General features: G+C 42.5%; 1 protein-coding gene across 3 annotated transcripts in view; it reads left to right on the forward strand.

Moving 5' to 3' along the window:
• DTNB (dystrobrevin beta) overlaps positions 1 to 25536 on the forward strand; it is a 192731-nt gene that overhangs the window by 111344 nt on the left and 55851 nt on the right. For all 3 annotated transcript variants that reach the window (XM_061350227.1, XM_061350228.1, XM_061350226.1), the window contains 3 exons: positions 12193 to 12278; positions 14520 to 14633; positions 19531 to 19627. In XM_061350227.1, coding sequence (XP_061206211.1) covers positions 12193 to 12278; positions 14520 to 14633; positions 19531 to 19627 — 297 coding nt within the window. The remainder of the gene's footprint in view (positions 1 to 12192; positions 12279 to 14519; positions 14634 to 19530; positions 19628 to 25536) is intronic.

The raw sequence follows: 25536 nt of genomic DNA on the forward strand, positions 1-25536 counted from the left end.
TTTACAACACTTCCACTGAGTATGCCACTTAGAAGCAGCTTGGCTTAGCACAGACTCCAAAAACTGGCTCCTCTTTCTGTCTGACAAAGGTGCACATCCTTAGGCCTGCTGTAGCAGCTTGGAACAGGCTGCACCAGAATTTCTCCCTTATATCTAACCTGAACTCCCCCTGTTTAAGTTTGAACCCATTACCCCTTATCTTATCACTGCAGTGCCTGATGAAGAGTCTCTCTCCAGCATCCTTGTAGACCCCCTTCAGATACTGGAAGGCTGCTGCAAAGTCACCGCTCTTCCAAAGTACATGAATTGTAGTAAGGAAATATTTGTTTCTTCGCAAGAAGTGATAGGACGAGAAGAGATGGCCTCAAGTTGCACCAGGGGAGGTTTAGGTTGAATATCAGGAAAAATTTCTTCACTGAAAGTGTTGTCGAGCATCGGAACAGGCTGCCCAGGGAATTTGTGGAGTCACCATCCCTGGAGGGATTTGAAAGATGTATAGATGTGGCGCGAACATTGTTCAGTGGTGGGCTTGGCATTGTCAGGTTTATGGTTGGACTCAGTGATCCTAAAGGTCTTTTCCAACCTAAACAATTCCATGATTCTGTGATACTGCAAAATTCTGATTTTCTGTGTACTATATCAGATAGAGCCCTTGTCTTCCACCACTGCCAGCAGTAGCAATGACCTCTCTAAGGCATCTTACCACTGTGGCAGAGCATGTGTCCTGCCACATGTTAGCATGGCTAGAGACACATCTTAATATCAGTGTCCTTGTTCCCCTTTTCATTGCATATTTGTCATATAAATACTTTCACGTCCTTTCCCGCAAGGTAGGCTTATGCCTCCTCATGATTTCTTTCGTGTGTGTGTTCAGCCAATAATCTGACTTTGTCATATGGATGTGTCCAGATATTTCTCTTCTGTAAAACTTTAATAAAAAAGAATTACATTTTTAAACCTTTTTAACTGTCAGTTCCCATTATCTCTGTCAAATGGTGTATTTACATTTCTGAAGCTATTTAGTTCACTAGGACCCTGTTCATGTTGAAATATTAAAGCAACACAGTGCAAACTTCCTGGCTTAGATGGAAAAGGAGGGGATTTCTATGTAATCTTCATATAAAATTGAAGTCGTTGAGACAGTAATTGCTGAATCACTTTCACTCTGGAAGATAGTGGAAGAATTCTTACTCATTACTTGGCTTTTTCTGGTAGTAGTAAAGATGTATTGTGAAAACTGAAGAGTTACAATATTGGTTCTGAACAAATCCAGTCTCTTCAAAATCTGTAGATTGCCCCAGCCTGTTTCTGCTACTTTGTAGTTCTGAAGTCAAAAATGAAGCAACTTCTTTGGGTGTAAAGAAAGGAGCATTTACAGTTTATTGAGACTTTTCAAAGACCTGCAGCAAATTACTGCTTTCTTTTCATCCAAATAAGTTACATCACAGGGTAGATGTCAAAGCGCTGCCAGGAATTGAAGTGTGGTAGAAAAAGGAGGTAAGAGTAGTAATAGTATGTTTCCACTGCAACCAAAGCTTAACAGCAAGGAATCCAAAAGTTATTTACTGGGTCCAATGTTTATTCACCATCCAGAAATACTAATCAGCTGAAATGGATATATTTTTCATATTTTAAAGGAATTAGAGTTAAAGTGCTCTGCTTCATGGCAGGTTCTAATTATTTCTTGCCAACAGGAGATCCTCCTTCCCTAGCCAGCAGTTTGTATGAGTAGTGGCCAAGTTGGCCATTGCAACTTGGTGGAGGAACATCCTGCTGAGCTTTGGGACGGCATGCTGAGTGTGCAGGGCTTACTTCTGAGGAAATGGAATAGCTGAGATTTGTCAGCCATAGTTGTGGTTTTTTAATACGCTTCTTGCAACATTAAAACAAGGAGAACAGGAGTAAATTAGAGGCTGGGAAATTCCAAACCAAAAAAAAACTGAAAGGAAAAAAAGGAACATTTGTTTCTTCTCATATAGAATTAAAATAGGGAACATCAAATGAAAATCCCAATATAATAAACATCTCAGAGATCCAGCAGGAGAAAGATGCTCATTGAGTATATGGTACCCAGGCTACCAGCTTTACAGTAATGACACAGTAGGATGTGCAGGCAAGGGAATGGTGTACATAGCAGAAATACATGGTGTAACAGCATAAAGATATCACAGAAAAAGAGAAGAACTTGTGGGTTGAAGTTCCAAATTCTTAGTAAATAAATACCAACACCCGGATTAGCTGGTGGTAGTGAGCAGGAAATGTTAAGTGAGATAAGACAAGCTGCAAATTTAGGGCAGGTAAGTAACAGTGGGAGATTCCAGCTGCCCACATAGGAACTAAAACTATGCCTTTTCAGAGGGAAATTCAGAAACACTTTGGAATACAGTAAATGATGCTGCTTTGAACAACTTGTTTTAGAATCCACAGAAAGATGCACTCCTGGATTTGGTCTGGAGTGGTGCATCAGGATGAGTTTGAGTGGTGTTAACTGTGCTAGCTGGTCTGTGGTGCTAACTATCACATACTTAGCTTTAACAGCAGGAGAGGGTATACCAAATAAATCCAGTACACAGATATTCATTCAAGAAATTGAACTGTGTAAAAACTATTAGAAAAAATCGTAAAAGCATCAGTCCAAAAAGCAGGAAGCCCTTGAGCTGCCTGGAGGATGTTAAAAATCCTGTATTAGAAGCTCAGGAAATCCGTATCACTGGCAGAGGGAAGAGATCCTCCTCTGTCCAGAGCTGGTGGGGCCACATCAGCAGCACTGTGTCTGGTGTGGGGCTCTGCAGTGCAAGAAGGACATGGGCATACTGGAGCAAGGGCAGGAGAGACCACTAAGATGGTTGGTGGATGTAGTACATGACAGGCAAGGAGAGGCTGAGAGAGCTGAGTATGTTCAGGATGGAGAAGAGAAAGCAAAGGAGGATCTTACTGCTATCTGCAGCTACTTGATGAGCCAGACATATGGGGACCTGTCGCACAGCCAAGGTCAACCCCCCAGAAGTGCACAGTGAAAGGACAACAGAAACAGAAGTTGCACAAAAGGGAATTCCAACTATAAATTAAGAAAAAAATTTTCACCATGATAATAGTCAGATATTGTTGTCCAAGAGGTTGTCCAGAGAAGAACTGGAATCTTCCTCCTTGGAGACATTCAGAGCTCAACTAGACAAGTTCTTGAGCAACCTGCTGTGAATTGGCATGTGGACTAGAAATCTCCATAGGTTCTTTCTCAATTGTACTTTTTCTATTAATGTGGACCTTAATAAAAGTGTAGAATGGAAATGAGCACCATGAAGGTGTTATGGAATGTTTGTCAATGGAGATTTTAAAACCAATATAGACCAGTATCTGCTGGGGATACTTGATGTGAACAAAATCATTTCTTGATGTCCTCTCCAGCCCTACCTCTGAGGTCTAACATGATTCATTTTTTAACATGCTCTAACTGCTGGAAATTAAGACGATTCCAGATACAGGCTGTTCATACCACAACAGCCTAATGCAAAGTTTCTTACCCTTTTCTTTGAAGCAGTTGGCAGTGGTCGCTACTGGAAATTCACGCTGGGCTATGAGGCAATGGATCTGACTCAATCCATCAGTTTCTACTTTTTCTCAAATGAGGTAGAATGTTAGAACTGCCTTCTGCAGGCTTATTACTATAATAAATGTTACTTGTCATATGAATGCAAATACATTGCATCATTTTTTAGGGAAAATGCCTTTGCTTGAAGTCTTGGCACAAAATAATTTGAGGCAGATCTCAGAGTTAATTCTTTAAATCCAAGTCTGTTTCTTCTTAGAGAGTAAAAATCAATGGGGAGGGAGGAGAAGAAAGGAGAATGCATCATTTGTCTCTTGATACGTGCAAGTTGCTCAGTAGTGCAGCAGAGGCTGATGGCATGCAACCAGCTCAATTACGCACTTCTAGACAGCAGCTGAGCCTGTGTTCACTCAAACAAGCCCTGACTGGGCCACTCTTGTTTTCTTCAAGCCAGTCTTCAGATGACAAAATCCCTTTTATTGAATTTAAGTTGCTCGGGGCTGTGCGTGGTCTACTGGTTTGGTCACAGCAGAGTGCTGTGCATTAAAATAACTGTTGGCTGCCTCCACCAGACTGGTTAGTTAGAAAGCATAAGAGAGAAAAGCAGAAGGCAACCAGATGAATAAAGAGAAGAAATTAATGGAAAGCAAGCCAAATTTTGTTTAAATCCCAACTTTCAAGTTCACAACTCCATCTGTTTGTCTCCCTCTGCTGATTTGTTCAGATTATTGGTCAGAGGTAAGAAATAACCTGGTATTTCTTATCAATCATCATATTTTTGATAGAAGCAGGGGCTGGAAATGATCTCCTGCGTCCCCATCCTCCTTCCCTACTATCTTTTATAAAATCCCTTCCACATGCATATCAGATTCTGCCTCAATACTGCCCTAAGTATATAACTGAATATTGGTAAACATGCATGTAAGGTAATTGCATACTTTTAAGGGTGATTACATGGGTTTTAGGTGAATATATGTGTATACAGTCATATATATAAATATAAAGCAATCCTAGGTCCTCTGTCATCAGTGTCCTACACAGCACCTCCCTTTCTCCAAGCCAGTATCTCCTTTATCTCCTCTCCTACCTGCTCTACCTCAGCTCTTTTTTCCCCCCATTTTCTTCTGCTAGCACACTTCCAGATCCTCGTGAGTTTCTGCTGATACACTTGGGCAGGTTGGTATCTGACCTGCAAGCCAGATGTGCCTGCTGCTTCCCCATGACTTCTGATGGAAATGACCCACCATGGCAGGCAGCAGCACTTGGCAGGAACAGAGATCCACAGGGACTGTGCACTCCTGGCAGGACTCTGCTGACCTGTGCAGCCTTGCTGCTAGGAAGAGCATGAGCACCTAATAAATATAAAATAATACTCAATTATGGATGAGTGGATAATTAGGTTGAGTTATGTGGATGAGTTACGGTAATTAGGTTCTTGCCCACTTTGCTCTTCTTTGAAAACTATGTGGTTGCTCTTCTTCCCTCAGCATTAACCACTGCTAAAAGCCTGTCATCATCTGATCTCATTAAAGCTGCTTACAACCTAAATAATTTTTGTAGTATTCCTTTCATGTAACTTTTCTTTCAGGCTTTAGGCCTTATTTAATAAATATTTTTAAATTTTAAAAGAACAAGTAAACCAGATGTAGTAATTCTGAAGGCCTGACATCTTATGCTGTTGACTCCCACAAGGTCTTTGCGCTCTGTTTGTAGCAGGAAGTCTTTGCAAAACTTGCGTAGAAAGGGGCTGTATCACTGGTGTTCAGTGCTGCTGAGCAGGTGGGGAGCTGAACCTGCTAGGCTTTTAAAAGAAAGGAATGACAGTAATAAATCTTGAAAGACACAAGTCATTCCTACCTGTCCAGTAAGATGGAGTGCAAACGTAAGAGCACTGACTAGTAAATGAATGGCTTGGGTTGTTGGTTTTTTTCTTTTAAGTGCAGAGGTTTTAAGAACCACATATATCTTCACAGAGAGGACATGTACTTCTCATCAAGGTAAATAGTAGCATGCAAATGCTCTAATGAATTCTTGTCTCCCTGAATTTATGAGAGTAGCATTTGGCATTGCAATCCTGTACTATACACTCAAAACTCTTCCAAAGGTGGTAACAGTAGCAATTTGGTGTTAATAAAATGCTAGGTAGAAATGGGAGCAGTGACTACAGTTAGGTTTCCTTCCATGTGTTCCAGAGTTCATTCACTAAAGCCATTCATAATGTCCAACTTGAAGCCCAGAGTGGTATTTGCACATTTGAATGATACCTCACACTTTAGAATTATTAAATAATTGTATCTAGAAGATTCTTTTGAAATACTGGCATCCACAAGAGGTAATGCAATGCCCATATATTAATTTGAAACTCTTACATCAATAGCAGGCCTCACATCATAGAATAGTTAGGGTTGGAAAGGACCTTAAGATCATCCAGTTCCAACCCCCCTGCCATGGGCAGGGACACCTCACACTAAACCATGTCACCCAAGGCTTTGTCCAACCTGGCCTTGACCACTGCCAGGGATGGAGCATTCACAGCTTCCTTGGACAACCCATTCCAGTGCCTCACCACCCTTACAGTAAAGAACTTCTTCCTTATATCCAATCTAAACTTCCCCTGTTTAAGTTTTAACCCATTACCCCTTGTCCTATCACTACAGTCCGTACTGAACAGACCCTCTCCAGCATCCTTGTAGACCCCCTTCAGATACTGGAAGGCTGCTGTGAGGTCTCCACGTAGCCTTCTCTTCTCCAAGCTTTTACCCTAAGTAATACTTCCTCTCATAAAACCTGGTGTTTTCAGAAGAGATCGCTGTGGACATCCTGAGATCACTTCAAATGATGAGCCAGGGTTCATTAAACTGGCTACTCCATAAAGCAACCTGCAGTCATCTAGGCTTGAGAAAGTAGTGACAAAGTTTTTTAGATCCAGGTGTCCACTGTAAACTCTTTCATGATGATGTTGTATTTTTTTTTATATATAGGCTGTGGCAAGATATTTGCCTATCACAGAGAAAATAGATCTCACAGCTAGGTTGTAAAGGAACTTGGGGGATTATTGGTCAACGATCCATCAAGGAAAGATTAAGGCTGCCGATCCTCTGAGCAAAATAATTGTGAAGAGATTTTCAGTTACTTAAATGACTTCCCCCTTCTGAGAAGTGAATACGGGTGACCAGCACACTGGATGCTTGGAACTAGGATGTCGGTTTGCGAGCAGAATGTCAGATTTTGTACTAATGCTGAGCATTGTGTGCTGTACTATAGACTATACAAATGTGCTCTGTAAGACTACCATGGAACAAACATTGTTGGGCAGGTTCTCATCCAAATTACTGAACAAAAAACCAAAACAGTGGATGGGATTTAAGGTCCCTTCCAACCCAAGCCATTCTATCGTTCTGTGATTCCACACCAGATAGAGTCCATCAAGGAAAATTGTTCCAGTGTTTTTTTCTCTTGGACAAAAAAGCAGTTTGAAATAAAGGCAATGCTTAAGCTACTGGAAAAGCCACCTGAAAATGCAATGTAAACACAAAGACTTCTTCCCACCAAGAAAAGAACTGAAAAAGAAAACCATCAGAGTTCTTGGTTAATCTTATTTCTTTGTTACTGAGAATGTGATGGTCAGTTACTTTGTTAGTTGCTATGAAATATGGTGTTTTTTCTCACAGGTTTCTAGAGGTTTATAAAGCAATAGGAATGAAGAGTGGAAAAAAGAATGATAAAAGAAAAAGGAAGAGTCACAGAGAAAATGTACTCACAGAGCTTGAGAAGTGACAGGAGCAGAAGGGTGTCAGGGAGTCGGATTTCTGGGGTTTTGAAGGAAAAAATCCTTCCATCAGAACAGAAGACATGGGAAGTTGTTGATTCAAATAACTCTGTATCTAGTTCACACACCTGAAAATAGTGAAGATCTCCAATATCGTTAGATTTTAATCTATGGAAGTTTCAGGTATGGAACCAAAGCTGACGTGTTTCCACACCTGATCTAAATAGAGAGTCAGGAACAACCTGGCTTTGCTTATTAATTAGGGGACAGTTTCCCCTTATGTTCTTTGAAAGGGAACTGTGACTTGTGAGGAGTCAGCAGAGGCTGGAAATGACCTAGAAACAGTATTGTCCTCTGCAGAAAGAAAAAGTTGTCCATCGCTTGTAAGTATTTGATCATATACCTTACCTCTCTGCAAGTCATAGATTTGTATAATTGTCAATACCCAGCATGGAGCCTGCACCCACATTAGCAAAGCTGGAGTGTCCTGACAGCTTAGTGGCTTCCCTGGTTGTGAATAATGACAGGCCAGGTAGGACCTCCGTACAGGCACTTTCTGCTGTAGGTCAGCTTAGCTATGCATAAACCATTGTTGGGCAGATGCTTATCCAAATTATTGAAAAAAACCCCAAAACAGTGGATGGGATTTAAGGTGCCTTCCAACCCACGCCATTCTATGATTCTGTAACTCCACACCAGATAGAGTCCATCAAGGAAAATTGTTCCAGTGTGTAAATTCATCTACCAATAAGAAGTTTTCCCTGCATCCCAATATAGTGCTTCTTTGCTCAGTTTGAGCCCACCACTCATCCTTCTGTCTCAGGGGATATCTCTATATATTACTTAGCAATGTATTGCTTAGCTTTTAGTAACAAGTGCTGTATATTGGAAGTTTCTTTTGTTGTATCCTCTCATTCTTCATTCTTTCATTTCTTCTGTTTCAGTCTTTTCTCATTGTCATTAGTCATAGACTTCTGACCATTCTTCTTCACCCTCTTAGTCTCGGCTGGGATAGAATTACTTTTCTTCCCAGTAGCTGGTACAGTGCTGTGTTTTAGATTTAGGATGAAAACGTTGTTGCAAACACACTGATGTTTTAGTTGTTGTTGAGCAGCAGTCAAGAACTCTTCAGCTTCTCACACTGCCCTGACAGTGAGGAAGTTGGGGGCCACAGGAAGCTGAAAGTGTCCAAAGGGATATTCGATGCCATGCAATATCATGGTCAGTATATAAACCAGGGGGAAAGCCAGCCAAGGGCCACCACTAGGGATATGGCTGAGCATCAGTTGGTGGGTAACGAATAATTGCATTGTGCATCACTTATTTTCTATACTCTTATTATTTTAGCATTATTATCTTTATTAGCATCATTATTGCATTTGTCTTAATAGATTGCAACCTATTTTTCAAACCATTTCTTTGATTTCTATAAATAATTTTGTATTTTAGTATATTTTATATCTTATCTTGCCCTATAAAGCAGTGGCAGTTTGATAGTCTGCAGATGTAAGAAGTAAATACTTCATTCCATCATTCATGATACTGATGAAAATACTGAATGGTACTAAATCTAAGAGAAAAGCTGTCAAACCCCACAGAAAGATGTCAGAAACACTGCTGAGATGAATAGTTTCTCCTCTGTACATAGGATTTGACTTTTCACTATGGAAAGAGAGTAGTTTGCTTTGGCATGATTTGTTCTTACAAACTCCATGTAGACTATTACTTAGCCTATCTTATAAGTGTTAACAAGTGGCTTTATATAGTGATTTTTCACCAAGATCTGAGATTAAGCTGGCTGGTCTGTAGTTTTTAGTTCCTTCTTACATTTATTCTAGGTGTAAGCTTTATTGGACAGCCTCTTCCAGCGTCTGGACTGTCCCCTGATAAAAGTGTTTTCAGAGGTGAACACAAAAGGTCTGATGCTGCCTCAGGTTTAAGTGCCAAGATCTAAGTACTCTGATGCATTTCATCTTGCCCCAGCTACTCAAAACAGCTGTCTGTGTTGTCTTCAGTCTCTTTACTAATAAGAGCTTTTATCCCAAGGCTGTAAATTCCAGGTTTTGGGCAGTTAATATTTTTTAATATTAGACCACCATTGTTTTTTGGTTTGGTTTTTTTTTTTTTTAATAAAACCTAACCCAGAGAGCATGAACCAGAATCTCAGGGCTGCCTTCTGACCACCACTGCATGATGCACTGCTGCGTGCAGCTGGGCTTTGGCAGGATGGATGGAGCTGGCTGCCTCCCAGGATGCCTCTTTGTTGGGGAATGTGGCAGAGGAGCTGTGTCTTATTACCCATTCAAGATCAGATATAACTAGAGCTGGTGTCAGATGTTTTCTGGACAAGCACAGCAGCAGTTAGACATGTACCTCTGTTGTATTTTCAGCAGGCTCAATACTGTCTCAGGTGTCTCTTTGGTAGACTTTTGAATATGCAAGAGTTTAGACACCTCTCTCCTGAGTACTGTAGTATAGATCAGGTGAGAGGTCAGTGCTCTTTCTCAGCAGCTGAGCATATGATAGATATTTTGGCTTTGTATATAGCCATCATTAAAAACTTCTGATGCCTACATCTATCATACTGAGCACTTTCACTTTCCAGCTGCATACAAACCACCTGCTGCATATAGTTCTTTGCTTACAGTAAATCCCATGCTGAGAATTGCTTGAGAGAGCTGGTTAGTCTGGGCTAAAAATAAGGCAAGGGCCCTATTAAACATCTAGCAATATGGGCTATCAAATTCCAGTGCCTCTGCCTGACGCTCTTTATTCCATCAGCATACGCATCCCCTGCACAAACTATCAGTCTGAACATCAGGTGCCTGTTCAGTTTAAGAAGCTGGAGGGTACAGGTGTTGGTGGAGAATCAGGAGCTTGATTTTTTTTCTCTGGGCTGTCTAGCCTTGAGAAGACCTGGGGGGGGAGGGGGGTGTGCATTAATATACAGTGGTTGCAAGTAATACAGTGGAGGCAGAGAGAGTCCCTTCAGTGGTGCTGTGACAGAGCAAGAGGCAACAGCCACTAGCTCGCTGCCATTTAAAAACAGAAAATCTTTCTTATGGTGCAAGTGCTCAAACACTGAAACAGGTCACCCCAGCAGGTTGTGGAGCCTTCATCCTTGGAGTTATTCAGAACTCAGCTGGACAACATCATGAGCAACCTGCTGTAGTTGACATTGCTTTGAGGAGGGATTTTGGATTAGATCATTTCAAAATGTCCTTTCTAACCCCGATGACTCAGTGGTGCTGAGTTATGGTGAAAACTTGAATGGACTCTTCAAGCAATTGAACAAATATTTGTCATACAAAATAGCCACCGTGCAGTTTTCAAAAGACCTCTTGAGTAGCAATGTTTGAACACGAGCAGCATGAGGAATGTCTCTCCTCTGAGTTCTCTGCAGTGTTGTGTTTGCTCCTGAGGACTCAAGTACTTTAGGTCATGAGGGTGATTTCAGGCTTTGGACAGGATTTCTGAAGAAAGGGATTAAGGAGAAGAATGTGTTTTTATAGGCACAGCCCTACTTTGCAGCAGAACAAAGGTTCATGTGCTTCAGATGGATCCCCAAGAGCCCCAGGGCCTCCAGAAGCTCCTGAGACTGCAGGTGAAACACGTCACCTGCACTTTTCCTTGTATCTGATTGTACCAGGATGCAGGAAGAGGCCATGGGACCTCAGCTTTGTGACACAACACTGTTTTGGAGGAACCAGTAGGTCATACTGGTGCTACCTACATCAAGACTGTTCAGGTTACCCCAAGATGGAAAGCGTGGTGGCCATGCTGCTGCCTGCACTGTGTACCTATTCCAGAGATCAAGAGGAGATGATGAGTTTCTATGTTGATTTCTTTTTATTTGTCACACTGTTCATTTGAAGTCCCCCAGCTGTTTTATTTCTTCTTGCCTGGGACCTGCCTCACCAAGCAGTTTTTACATGGGAAATTTCCACGTCAGCAGCAGACTCATGAATTGCTGTCACATCACCTAGGAGGACACAGAAAATCAGCTTGTAGGTGTGTGAGTCAAGCAAGGCTCATTCACCACATGCAAACCCACCCACCATGGAGGTTTTGCCCGAAGAAAAGTACTGTCTGCACTTAAAGCCCATCAAGGCTCTCTCTAGACACCCGCAGCAAAACAAATCTGAAACCCTGGTAGTGTCTGTCCACTTTGGCCTGAAGCTGTCACTTACCACCCTGTCTGCAGGAGCACTGGTGGATACCGAGCTCTTCATCCGACTTGTTTTACTACCCAAATAGTGTCTAAAAATGGTTGTGAAAGTGTCTTCTAAAAACAAGATCCCAATCTGAGGTCCGATAAAGTTGTAAAATACGTGCAATCTTTGAATCTCAAGAGATGAAAACAAAAAGGTCAATGCAGAGCACAAGGGCTCTGTTGTGTCAGAAAACACCCCATTTCTCAAGTACATTGTGAGAGGCAGAGGCACCATGGCCTTCACTAGCTGACATAGGGGAAGGTCAGTGCTTTGCTAGAAGACTTTATGACAAAAGGCATAACTGCATCTTTTCCCAGAGAAGCCTGTCGGTGCTTTGGGAGCAGATGGTTATGGTGTTTTGGGTTTAGATTATTTTTTTTAAGGTCTTTTAAAAAGAAACAAAGTTCTTCAGCCCTAGGGTGATGAGCCAGGTCACCCTTCAGCAGCCTCCCGCCCTGAGATCACATCAAATCATCCATAAACCACATACCAATGTGTTCTCCTAGTCCATTTCAGTACAGCTGCTCTCACAGCTTTGCAGCCTGGGCTGAGGTATGGTACCACAGCATCAAGGAACAACGGGGCGAGATCCAAACTGTGTCGTATGGGGTTAACAGGTAATGAATATTCTGTCTAATTTTTCTCTGTTCCTCATCCACCAGCCTCGCCCTCCAGCAGACCTGGGGTTCAGCTTTGATGCAAATAAACAGCAAAGACAGCTGATAGCAGAGCTGGAAAACAAAAACAGGTAAGAAGCAAGCTTTGATCAGCACTGTTTTAGGAACAACAGTTGAGGCGAGAAGAGCCTTCAGTCCTTGTGCTTTGTTGGTTTAAACCTTTTGTATTATATTAACCAGATTGTTTTCCTAGAACTTTTGTTGAAAGGTGTAGCTGCCTCATTAACAAATTAGCTCAGTGCGGATGCAGCTGCAGTGCCCTTATTCCCTAGGGAGCAGGTTGGTCTTCACTGGTCTTAAAATCATCTTAACTGAGCATCAGGAGCTGCACTACAATCTTGAATTGCTATCTGCAAACCCAGCAGACATCTCACAGCAGGGCAAACCATTCAGGTGGCAGCAGGGGGATAAATCAGCTGCAATGTAGTGGAGCGAGCAGGTTGGAAAGCTGGGGTGGGTAAATTCAGCTTGAGAAGAATGAGGATAGTCTGAATAAGCTGAGAGGCCTGGAAGAAAGAGATGGGCTTAGGAGATGGTTTCCTTCTTCTGGACATGACCTGGAACTGTGCAGCCCAGAAACCCAACCATGTCCTGGGCTGCATCACCAGCAGGTTGAGTGAGGGGATTCTCCCCCCTACTCCACTCTTGTGAGACCCCCCTCCTTGAATCCAGCTCTAGGGCTCCCAACATAAGGAGGATGTGGAGCTGTTGGAGTGACTTCATGGAGCTGAGCACCTCTGCTATGGAGACAGACCAAGAGAGCTGGGCTTGTTCAGCCTGGAGAAGAGGAGGCCCCAGGGAGACCTTAGAGCAGCTTCGAGTGCCTAAACGGGCTACAAAAAAGCTGGAGAGGGGCTTTTGACAAGGGCCTGTAGGGACAGGACAAGGGGGAATGGCTTTAACCTGACAGAGGGGAGATTGAGATGAGATCTTAGGCAGAAGTTGTTCCCTTTGAGGGTGGTGAGGCCCTGGCACAGGTTGCCCAGAGAAGTTGTGACTGCCCCATCCCTGACCATGTTCAAGGCCAGGTTGGAGGGGGATTTGAACAGCCTGATCTGGTGGAAGGTGTCCCTACCCATGGGAGGGGGGTTGGAACTGAATGAGCTTTAAGGTCCCTTCCAGCCCAAACCATTCTGTGATTCTTCTTGCTCCAGAGGGATGCTCTTTTTTTAACATAATGCTTAATTTGCACTTCCCTGCTCTTTCAGCACCTTCATTTTGTGGCCATGTTTTTCTGGTTAAAAGGGTGCAGCTCTAAAGAGCATGCAGTTGAGCAGTTATAAACCCCATGTGCTGTTCAGCATAGGCAGCACCTCGGTTACCCACAGAGCCTGTCTGGGTGCCTGGTGATGTGCTGTCTTCATAGCCTTGCTTGGGTCTCCCTCTGCTCCAGCTACACCTAGCTGGCATGCGTGAGCTTGCTGCCTGCACGGTCGCTTGCCAATGCACCCTCACAACACCAGGTAAAAACGCTTCTTGGGGTTAGTTTGGAGGAGAACCAGTTCCTGGAGAGCACAGGAACAGCTCAATCCTTGCACCATTGCAGCTTCAATATTCTACCGAGAGACCCTGCGGGTATTTGAAATTATTCATCAAGATCACAGATAAGGGAGATCTCAATCAGTGCTGGTATGAAGCCTTGCAAGGAGAGCAGCTCAGCAGTTTTCGAGAGCAGGGTGGGAGAGTTAGAGATTATAATCTTCACTCTCAGAAGTATTTAATTTCCATTTTAATAAGCGAGTCCTTGGCCGTCAGTTCCCTTGCCTCCAGCTACACAGAACACAGTGGCCTTAATTGGGCTGCTGGGTGATCGCCTTCGCTTTGTGGGACCTCGTGAGTTTGCCTCTGTTACTATGAGCTGTTATTTTCCTTATTCCTGATGACCTGCCAGGGGCCCTTGGAGAGATGAGTGGGAAGCTAACTCGTGCTGGCATGGCTGCGAATGCTTGTGGTGCTGCTTCAAAGCACTTCCTACAGCCCGTGCAATGCAGACTGTGCTGAAAATGGAACTTTTTTCCTCTTAGAACACTCTCTGGGCCTGTTCTGCATAAAAAGGTTTTGGAGATACATTGCCAGTGCATGGCACAAGTGATTTCATATTTCTTATTAAGTAATCTCCTATGTGTATTACAGAAATTCATAGGACTGCCCTAACTTACTGTTTTGAATCTCTGCCAGTCATATGTGAACAAGTTTGCTGTCCTCAGGCTGCAGACTGACAGACAGGGTGCTTGAAGGGCTGTAACAGTGTTTAAGAGTGGTGTAGAGACTGACCTTTATTTTCTCTAATCTTCCCTCTGGCATTTCTATAGAGAGATACTCCAAGAAATTCAGCGTCTCAGGCTGGAACATGAACAAGCCTCTCAACCCACCCCTGAAAAAGCTCAGCAGAATCCAACATTATTGGCTGAACTCAGGCTTCTACGGTAAAAGAAATACCTAAAGCTCATATGCGTTCGGTACCTGGGCCAGTAAGCCTGTGTGTCTGCTCTGTGAACACGATGCTGTTACAGGGAAAAGCGTATCTTCAGCAGCCTTAGTGTGTTACTTAAAATGCTGAATGCCAAAGACTTGCAACGTATTGCAATTTGCCTTTTTGTCAAGTGGATTTAGAAGTAAATAAGAATTGCTTTGCCAAGAAAGTTGCTTTGCAAGAAAAGTCTGGACCAAATAATCCTTGATCCAACCTGGGATTCTGGGATGCTAGGATTCTAAAAATGTTGCTTCAAATGAATTCTATTTGTAGGGTTCAGAAAACTGTTTGTAAAGAAGAAACCAATAGAAAAAAAATAACATAAATTGCATTAACTGCTTGTCATTTATTGTCTAAAGGAATAGAGCTGAAGAGAAATGTCAGTTATTTGATTAGACAGTGAAACTCCAAAAGTTCGTCCCTACAGATAGTCAGATGTACATCCAAAGTTGGAGAACAATCTTCAAAGCATCTATGATTAAATTGGCATTTTGAAGTGACAGGGAGATATTGTCAGTATTATAAAGTGTTTCATAGTTCGGGTAGTCACAGGGGCATTCTGTGGCTATATTTTATTTCATCTTCTATTACCAGTTAATTCAGAGCACAACTTTCAAAATTGCCATCTGTAATCTGAAGTAGGTTCTAAAATTCAAGCTCTTGGCAGCAGCAGCTCTTTGCAAACTGCCTTGTGTTTCATTCCTTAGGGTAAACTTTCGCTGCGTGCTTTGGATGTGGCACGGCTGTTGTCTTCCCAAGGACAATTAAAGGTTTCCTGTAAAAGTGCAGTGCTCTTGGGATGGAGCTACCGCAATGGCAGGCAGCATCTGCAAGGTGTCATCCAGCCCCATATTGCAAAATCTGAGGCTTTCGGCCTCTTTCATTCCTTTTTTCATACAGAATTTGATACATTATAGCGCATTTTGATATCTCACTGATATTTTTCATTCTGTTGCCTAATGGCTTATAAATTTTCTTGCTTTACGCTTTATATGGCTATGTATATATTTTTTTTAACATTTAGAAAAACCACAGAGGATGCAGAAGATGCCCACAAATGTTATGAAAGTGGTGGAGAAAAAAGAGGCTGTGGGACAACTTGATGTGCTGTTTGAGCCAGCAGACAAAGATATAAGAACCAAGAGCTTAAACTGGAAACCAGCCTCATTCAGACCACAAATACAGCACATGCTTTTTAAAGCAAGGGGGTAATCTTAAGAGCAGTGATAGAGTTTTCAGTCCCTAGATATTGCTCAAAAAATACAGGTTATTGGGGACAAAACGGAGCTAACCAGGAGGGATGAGATGGTTTGTATTTTGCTAAAGAAAAAAAGCAAAAAAAGCTGAATGTTGTGGAAAAAGTAAAAAAGGTTGAATTAAGCATGTAAAGCCCGTTAATTCATCATGCTTGTCCAGTCTGGCCTCCTGTGTAACACAGGCTGGGAAATTTCTCCTTGCCCGCAGAACCCTTTTAAACTGAGCTACAACAGCCACGTAAGACAGATGTTCAAGCTTTCATTTTAGAGGTTGAAAGAATACCATGTCCCCTGACACTGCTGATGTGATCATCAGTGAACTTCTGTGCTTTGTCTGTGCTCAGAGGACTGAAATCGTGCACATCATTTCTAACCTTCATAAGCCTAGTGCTGTTCTCCAGACCTTGTCTTTCCCCATGCTTTGTCTACTGAGCTAAAAAGGTCTTTTTCAAAATTCCTCATTTGTGTGTGAGTGTTTAGAGATTTTGATTCTTAACTTCATCGTCCATAAATAGCTTGAACTTCTTCAGTATCTCCATAAAGCAGGTTTGCCAAACCTCCAGCTATCCCTTTAGCTTGCTGTCAAGTTCTCTGCATCTCTTCTGTGTACAGGCTGAAGTACCCTGGTGCTTTAAATTGAACTAGTGTTAGCTTTCTTACCACCAAACATCACATTCATAAATTCAAAGTGCACCTGAATTGTCTTGACTGTGTAGCATCACAGTGGATGATCACAATTAGCAAGTTATCTGTGATATGAAAGTACTTCACAAGGTCACAGCTACCAAGGAGACTTTCCCCAAGCCTGTGAGCAGCATGTGATGACTTTGCCTTTGATTGTATGTAAGCACATTTCCAGACAATCTCAGCTGCTGCGTAGAATTTAGGATTTGAAAAGTGAGAAAGGTAATCCATGGAAAATCAACGTGTCCCAGGTTTAAAAATGTGCAAACACAGCCCAAGGAGATGAGTCAGCTCTGCCACACTGCTGCCAAATGTAACCTTGGTGAAAGTGCAGCTGTACCCACTGTCCTTATAGATCCCTGCCTTGTAATGCAGATGTGCTTGGCTGCCTCTGCTGCAAGGAGGATACTCATTCACGCACTAGTTCCTGTGCCCCAGGCATCTGCCTCAGACTGCATCTCGCCATTTGTGCCTAGATGCTGTCCTATCTTTTCTGGTCTTTTAAGCGTAGAATCATAGCATCATAGAATCGTAGAACAGTTAGGGTTGGAAAGGACCTTAAGATCATCAAGTTCCAACCCCTCTGCCATGGGCAGGGACACCTCACATTAAGCCATGTCACCCAAGGCTCTGTCAAACCTGGCCTTGAGCACCGCCGGGGATGGAGCATTCACAACTTCCCTGGGCAACCCATTCCAGTGCCTCACCACCCTCACAGTAAAGAACTTCTTCCTTATATCCAATCTAATTTCCCCTGTTTAAGTTTTAACCCATTACCCCTTGTCCTATCACTACAGTCCCTAATGAAGAGTCCCTCCCCAGCATCCTTGTAGCCCCACTTCAGATACTGGAAGGCTGCTAGGAGGTCTCCACGCAGCCTTCTCCAGGTTGAACAGCCCCAACTTTCTCAGCCTATCTTCATACAGGAGGTGCTCCAGTCCCCTGATCATCCTCATGGTCCTCCTCTGGACTTGTTCCAACAGTTCCATGTCCTTTTTATGTTGAGGACACCAGAACTGCACACAATACTCCAAGTGAGGTCTCGTGAGAGCAGAGGGGCAGGATCACCTCCTTCTACCTGCTGGTCATGCTCCTTTCGATGCAGCCCAGGATACAGTTGGCCTTCTGGGCTGCGAGTGCACACTGAATCTGGCTCATGTTTATTTTCTCATCAGCCAACACCCTCAAGTCTTTCTCTGCAGGGCTGCTCTGAATCTCTTCTCACATTTAACACCTTCTGTCATCGACAAGCAGTACCTCCTCTTTCTTCAGTGGAGGTCATTGAACAAGAGATTGAATAACATCAACCAAGATCAGACATACATGTTAATGTTGATTCTCCATTAGCTTTTAATATACTGATTTTTGCATTATTTGTAGTTGTTAACCAGAATGTTATGTTAAATAATATTCATGCTAATTTTCAAGGCCGGATCGGACAGGGGTTGGAACAACCTGGTTTAGTGGAAGGTGTCCCTTCCTGTGACAGGGCGTTGGATCTCAGTGAGCCTTAAGGTCCCTTCCAACCCAAACCATTCTATGATTTTATGGTTCTATGAAATAACTATAGAATAAAATCTACAGACTTTGAACTGACATAGAGAGAGAAAAAGGATGATATAGATGGATAAAGCTATGTCTGTGATGGGTTTTTAACACATTCTAAGTGACCAGGCACGTGTAATCTTCTATCACTTTATTTTTGTGATATATTTCAGCATTTGATAACCGCATTCTTCAAAATACCAAATGGTATGGAAAGAAATACCCAGGATTGTTGGTACTCCACAGTCTCTGTCCTTTTAAGAACCAGTATAGAAACAAGTTAATTCTGTTATGTAGTCTTAGCAGTTTTGTGGTTGGGGTGTACACTTATGGTGTACAAAAAGACAGCAAGACTTTTTCAGTCTGAGTAAATGGCCTGTTTCTTTTCCATATTCTTTTCCAGTTGTTGTATCTGCAACTAGTTGGTTATTAAAATTCCCCAAATGATTTATCCATAGTATATCGCATGAGATCAAAGATATAACCCAAGACACCTAAAAATGCAGTCTATAATATGTGGTGCCTTTAACTTTGGATTAGGACATTCAAATGTCCACAAAAATAACTGTAGATAAATAAATAAGCCTTTCTACTATTTTTGTTTTTCTTACAATCATTTATGATTACTATGACTGGGATTTGTGGGGACCAGCATTTCTTACATCATGTAAGACACTGAACTGCTGGTGTGCTGATGTTCGTCTTTGAGTTTCTCTTTATATTAGTCCCTTCTTTGTTTTTAAATGTAAAATAAAACCAGTGATATTGCCTTAAATATCTCACAGACGCGCATCAGTAGGAATGCAGTGGTTTTGTGATGTCAAGGAAAGGGAAGGTCACTTATTACCTCTTTTTGTTGTTACCTGGGTTCCGGTACAGCAAATATGTCAAAGACAGTATGTCATGTTCACGGACAGAAATAGCTCTGCTTAGTCTCCATCCAGACAAGTGATAACTTTTCCTTCCCAAACACCTGCAGCCCTTTCTCCTCCTTTTTTTTCCCAGTCTTTCCTCCCATCATTCATTCTTGCTTGTCTGAAAGCTCTGCAGGGTGCCTGGAGCTGACGTTAAGAGAGCTCTTAAAAGGAAGAGTAAAGTGGGCTCTTTTTCTCAAAATGCAGTGCTTTTGAAAAGGGCTGCCTGCTACCAAGGTGCTGAGGGCAGGTTCCTGGATTTTAAGTGAACAGCCTGATAGTTACACATAGGTTTCATGGTCATTGTACTGTGCTTTGCTCCATTTTTTCAATTGGAAGCAGGGGGGAGTGATGAAAACCAAAGACACGGTTGGATGGGGGAATTTCCTAAAGTGGTTTTGAAATACCCAACATTTATTTTCTGACTCTTTCTTTCATGTAACTTGAACAGACAGAGAAAGGATGAACTGGAACAGAGAATGTCTGCTCTTCAAGAAAGCAGAAGAGAACTGATGGTGCAGCTTGAAGGGCTGATGAAACTGCTCAAAGTAAGCCACCTCCTGTCAGAAATACAGTGCATCCTTCATTTCCACAGGCCTGGAATTCACTGTTGCTGCTGTGAGATTCCTACTTTGCTGTTGTATCATCATAAATACTTCATGAGGAATAGAAGGAATTTGCAGAAAGTCATTTCCATGCTGGCTCTGTGTGTTGGTGCAGATGGTTAATGGGTTTTCAGGTTCATATGCTGCTGCTTTAGTTAAAATATCAAGAACCTGTAAGATTTGGAAGGCTTTAAAGAAGTATTAGATGTCATAATTAGCTGCATGCTGTTCTGGGTACCAATCCAGTTCTTTCACCTTTAACCGGAAAACAGACTGGAAGCTGTAGTTGTGGCAATACAGGATGCACCTTCCCAGTGGCATGGTGTTGCACCTGGTAATATCACATAAACCCTGCAACGTCTGTGGAGGTTTTTTGCTTTAGAGTATGGTGGTATTGACTCTGATATATAATATATGTTGTTTGGATTTCTGATGAGTGTACATCGTTTATAATTTGTCAAGTCCTGCTAGAGTTGAGCTCACAGTTGACGACTGCTGTCTGAAATACTATTGTGTTTATTCTTTCCCTACTTTAAATTGCAGAAGAGCCCCTATTAAGCGAATGGCAAAACATTGTCCTTACTCAAAGTGGTTTTGGTCTAAAACAAGATGCCACAAAGATGCGACAGGAAATGGGAGAGGTGGGCGAGGAATCGCAGCAATGGCACTGGCAGGAGCAGCACATGGGTTTATGGATTAGCTGTAGACACATCCTGATAGTTAACATTTAGAGCTTGTCTGCACTTTAAAGTGATAATGAATTCACGTCATCTGTCAATCTAAAGTGCAGTCACTCTTCAGATTAGGCCTGTGTTCTGGAATAGGAATGTGTATAAAAGAGGCTATTATCAAATACTCTTCAGAGGTGGCTGTTTTATTTAGTTTCCCTGTTCATCTGAGCGCATAGTTAGTATTAATATTTGGGAAGTAATTATTTTTTTAAATCAGTGCTTCTACATGCTGTGTTTGTTTCCTGTTCAGCCTATTAATGTCTGTCTTAAATATTGAAGACAAAATATTGAAGACAATCACTAAATTCACTGTGATTTCTTCAGACCCTAAACCTCTGTAAGTTGAAGTGTGATACCTCTGAAAATGGGCGTCCAAAACTGAATTACAGATTTAGGAAAGCATAAATGTTGTTCCATCAGAAACAGTTTGACTCTTTGTGGTTCAGGTGACCATAGTCTGAGCATTTGCCTCTTTATAATGAAATCTGTTTGGATGTCTAACATGAGAACAAACTCTAATGCAAATTTTCTGTAGGTCCTATGATTCTCAAAGCACTTTCAAGCCTTCCCAAACCAATTCTCCCCAGCACAACCTGATGTCCATGCTCTCATCTCATTAGAGTGAGCAGTGTTCTGTCAGCTTTCCTAACTTTCTGCTCTTCCACCTCAGAAGCCTGGAAGGCCGGGTGGACTAGCTTTCTCAGATATACTGCTCTGAACCTGTACAATGCACAGGCTAAAGAGCAACCTGCAGAGCTTTGCCCATATGCTAGACAAGCCACAGCAGGCAGGCAGGCACCTTGCCTTTTCTGCCTGCTTGGCCATCCTACTCTTATCTCCTAACTGCCCAAACAGTGTGTGTTTCCTCTCACCTGACTGGTTGGACATGTGAACATGGCCTTCTGTGGAGCAGCAGAGGACACTGGTGTCAGTAATACTAATGAGGAGAGCAAGGACAATACTGCAGGATATTGCGGGGGTAAAAATCATGAGTGGTAGGTATTGCAACTGAGGAGACACAGGAGGGAGGACAGAGGATTGCACAAGAGGGATGGGAATCATAACTGACTCACATTTGATAAACCAATATTTTTAGGACCTGTTCATTAAGCTGAGTCACGCAGTTCAATTATGAGCTTACAGAGACTTCAGTGACATCTTCTAGGCTGTGTTGTACTAAAGGTTATTTTAGAAGCTGGCTATTACTAGGCTTTTCCTTCCAAATCCTAGTATCTTTTTTATTAACTCCCCCAGTTCCCAAAATTGTTTAAACACTGTAAGGACAAATAGGACTGGATAGAAGGAAAAACTTCTTCCCATGAAGATGGTGGAGTGGGGATGGAGGCTGTGCTATCTCCATCCTTGGAGTTTTCTCAAGAGTGGACAGAGCTCTAAGCAACCTGCTCTGAGATTAAGTTGACCCTGTTCTGAGTAGGAGGCTGAACTAGAGACCTCCTGAAGTCCCTTAAAACCTGAATTATCCACTGAGCCTATGACTGTTGTAATTATTTGGTTCTACATGTTGCATAATATGACTCTGCATTTCCTCTGAAGAGCTTTCTATGGAGCCTGGCAGCTTCTTTTTGATTAAAGCCTCTTCCAGAAAGACATCTGCTCTCGAACTGGAGAAATAAAAAAAAACTATTGAAAATTCACTGCCATTGCAAATTTTCTTGCACAGTTAATATTTATGCCTCATTTCCAGTTTTAATGTATTTAACTTCAGTTTATACCCATTGGCTTTGGTACGTGTGGTTCTCCCTCTATTAAATTAAGGAGTACTTCAGCACCCCTGGTTTTTAATATGCAGATATTATTCAACTCAGTAAAGGCCCTCCTCGTCTTGATTTTTAAATCAGTTAAACAGATAGAACTCTGCTGAGCTTCTCCAAATACTGTACTCCAGTCTTTTTTTATGGTTGATTTCTTTGCCTTCTCCAGATCCTTAATACCATTTTTAAATTTGGGAAAAACAAACTCTATGTTGAATTCTCCTCTGAACCTTAGCAACACCACACAGAGAGCTCCACGAGGAGTTTCACTGCTCTCCATCACTGTTCTCCTTCTTGTGTCTTTCCGCACCAGTGAGTGCTTTTTGAAAGCTGCCCGTTGTCCAGATCCTACTCTGTAAGAGCTGCAAAAGATCTGTAAATAAATCACTGCAAAGTGCTTTATTTATGTCATATAGTGGTAACTGGCTAATGAGAATATAATGGGTAAATCCTCTCCTATGAAAATATATGCATCTGTACAGGTCCTTCAGAAGCCAAACTTGTAAGACATTCGAATAGCAAAACCAGATTTATTTGGCAAGACCTCCTTTCTGTGAAGTTTTAATGCTTCATATATTCCTTATTTGTTGAGTACATTGAATAAATCAATGATAGGGTAAGATCTTTGTGCTTATTTAAGTAAGTTGTTTTAAATCTCATTTTGACTATCAGTGCAACAAAGCACATTCCAGCCCTGGGTATTCCAAGATGTATTAAAAATTACCTTCTCTGGACTACGAACTTGTAATTACTTGAAGAATCCCAGCCCCATACTCCCCAGGCCTGCTGATCTAAAAACAGGATTTCTAGCAGATACTTTTGAACACCTTTTCTCATTATTAGTGGAAAGTACTTCACTGTTTGCTGATAGAAACTACAAGGGGAAAGTACTATTAGTCAAATACAAACCAGAAATACTGATGCTTCTTCCCATATTGAGAAGTTTACCCTGACTGACAAGAAGCAGTATGCACCCTCTTGGGCTTTGTTTTGTTTCTGATATTTGTATTGATTTCAAATTCTCCTTTTTGGTGGTTTTAGCCCTGCCAGAGATTATTTTTTTCTCACAAGGTTTTAGCTTCTCTCATCATGTGGTGCACTTGAAAAATTTTTATTTATGATTTACATCAGCTGCTCAGCTTTTATGGTTTTTTCCATTTTCTTATTTTTTATATTTTTAATGCTGTCTTCATTTCACCATTTAGAGCTGGATTCATACTGCCTAACTTTGGTTATCTGAAATTTTGGTAACTCAGCTCCCTCTTCCTGTGTTGGAAGGACACGGTTGTTCTCTAGAGGTCCATCCATTTTTCACACAGCAAGTCATGCTGTGATAGCTGGCCTTAGAGCAGAGAAAGGCCCTTGGCTGTTCTGGTTGCTAGTGCCCCAGGGCTGTTCAGAGCCCCATCCAACCTGGCCTTGAACACTGCCAGGGATGGGGCAGCCACAGCTTCTCTGGGCAACCTGTGCCAGGGCCTCACCACCATCACAGGGATCCACTTCCTAAGAGCTCATCTCAGTCTCCCCTCTGTCAGGTTAAAGCCATTCCCCCTTGCCCTGTCCCTACAGGCCCTTGTCAAAAGCCCCTCTCCAGCTTTCTTGTCAGCCCCTTAAAGCACTGGAAGCTGCTCTAAGGTCTCCCTGGAGCCTTCTCTTCCCCAGGCTGAACAAGCCCAGCTCTCTCAGCCTGTCTCCATAGCAGAGGTGCTCCAGCCCTTGGAGAATCTTTGTGGCCTTCTCTGGACTCGCTCCAACAGCTCCATGTCCATCTTGTGTTGTTGTCTCAGAGCTGGATGCAGGGGTCTCCCCAGAGCAGAGCAGAGGGGGAGGATCCTCTCCCTCAACTTTCTGGTCACACTGCTGGTGATGCAGCCCAGGACACAGTTGGTTTCTGGGCTCAAGCACACACTGCTGGGTCATGTTGAGTTTCTCATCAACCCCCCCCCAAGTCCTTCTCTTCAGGGCTGCTGTCAATCCAGTCTCCACCTAACCTGTATTTTGTAAGTTCTGGTTGTTCACCATTAACTGCTGTCATTGGTATCTTCTGCTGTGTGTTCCTGTGCACTTATGAGACCCTGGCTATATCTATCTGGGTGAGATCATTAATGCCAGACATCATTCCTTGGAGAGGCCCTCACCTACCTGTTCTGTTGCTGGTGTGGTCACTGGTGTGCCCTTGGATCAGAGCTACCAGCGCTTTCCCAAACCTGCAACCACCACCCAGGGGTAGTGACATGCCCAGAGCCTTTCCTGGGGGTCAGTTTGGATAAGGCCACCTTGGTTGGGTAAGAAGGTGTTTTAACAGCACAGACATGTTTTAGGTTTTAGTTTAATACTATAGCCTCTGAATCTGCAGGGCTGGTGCAGTGGCTCCTGCAGGGCTGCCCATTGACTGCCAACCTCGTGTCCTCTAGCCACTCCAGCCAGCCTTTGGTTAAGCAGATAGCCCTTTGCATGCAAGAGGCATTCTGTCCATCTGGGACGAACAGTACCTGTCAGTACTGTCATCAGCAATTTTCTCCCAGTATTTTTTATCTCCTTTTCCTCATCCTGTCTGTTGGCTTAGTTTTCCCTTTTTTCCTGAAGTCTTCTGTAATCACCTAGTGCCATTAGCTGGCACTCTTCTAATGAGTAGTCTGCAGTGGTGAGTGTCTGCCTTGCAGGGCTTTTGCTTTCAGCTACACAGATATTCAGCAGGCGTATCCCGTTTCACCTTTTCCATTTCCTCAATGGTAATTTCCTCACTAGCTGATTTGATGATTTATCTAATAACTCCTTAGTTCGTCTAGCAAAGGTTCATGCCTCTTGCGGTATATTTTTTCACATCTGTAGTTAATGCTAGAGCCTCATTTTTCAAGCTAACAACTTTTTTTAGAATGGAGATCATTTAAGATCTTTTTGCTGACCTAGCTCACCATCTGGTCCTGCTAGTCCCAGTGCTGATAGGAGGAACAACTGGAAACATGTGGGAGTGTGGGGAGGACAGCACTGGCCTTCAGTGTTGATGCTGATCCATGCTTGAGTGAAGCCATACCACACATCTGCTACAGCAGAGTCTAAATACACACCTGAGAGAACTCCAGATTTGGGGAAAAAAAGAAGAAAAAAAAACAAAAGCATCTGCTCAGAAATGTGGAATTCTCTGCAGTTGATCCCAGATACCTTTATATCCCACAGTGCACAGTTGGGAAAACATATTTTAGTACAATGGAGAGAAGAAGCTGCTCTAAATTAAGGGGCAGGTTTTGGTTATCCCGCTCAGACAGGAAATAAATGAGGAAAGGTGGATAAGTCAGTTCATGGATGCCAAGGCCAGAAGGAGCTTTTATTCTGTCAGATTTTTCATGCC

The sequence above is a fragment of the Neopsephotus bourkii genome, unplaced genomic scaffold (assembly GCF_033783945.1).
Source record: "Neopsephotus bourkii isolate Nb327-2 ecotype Australia unplaced genomic scaffold, CSIRO-AGI_Nbou_v1 NB_481, whole genome shotgun sequence".
Taxonomy (NCBI): Eukaryota; Metazoa; Chordata; class Aves; order Psittaciformes; family Psittacidae; genus Neopsephotus; species Neopsephotus bourkii.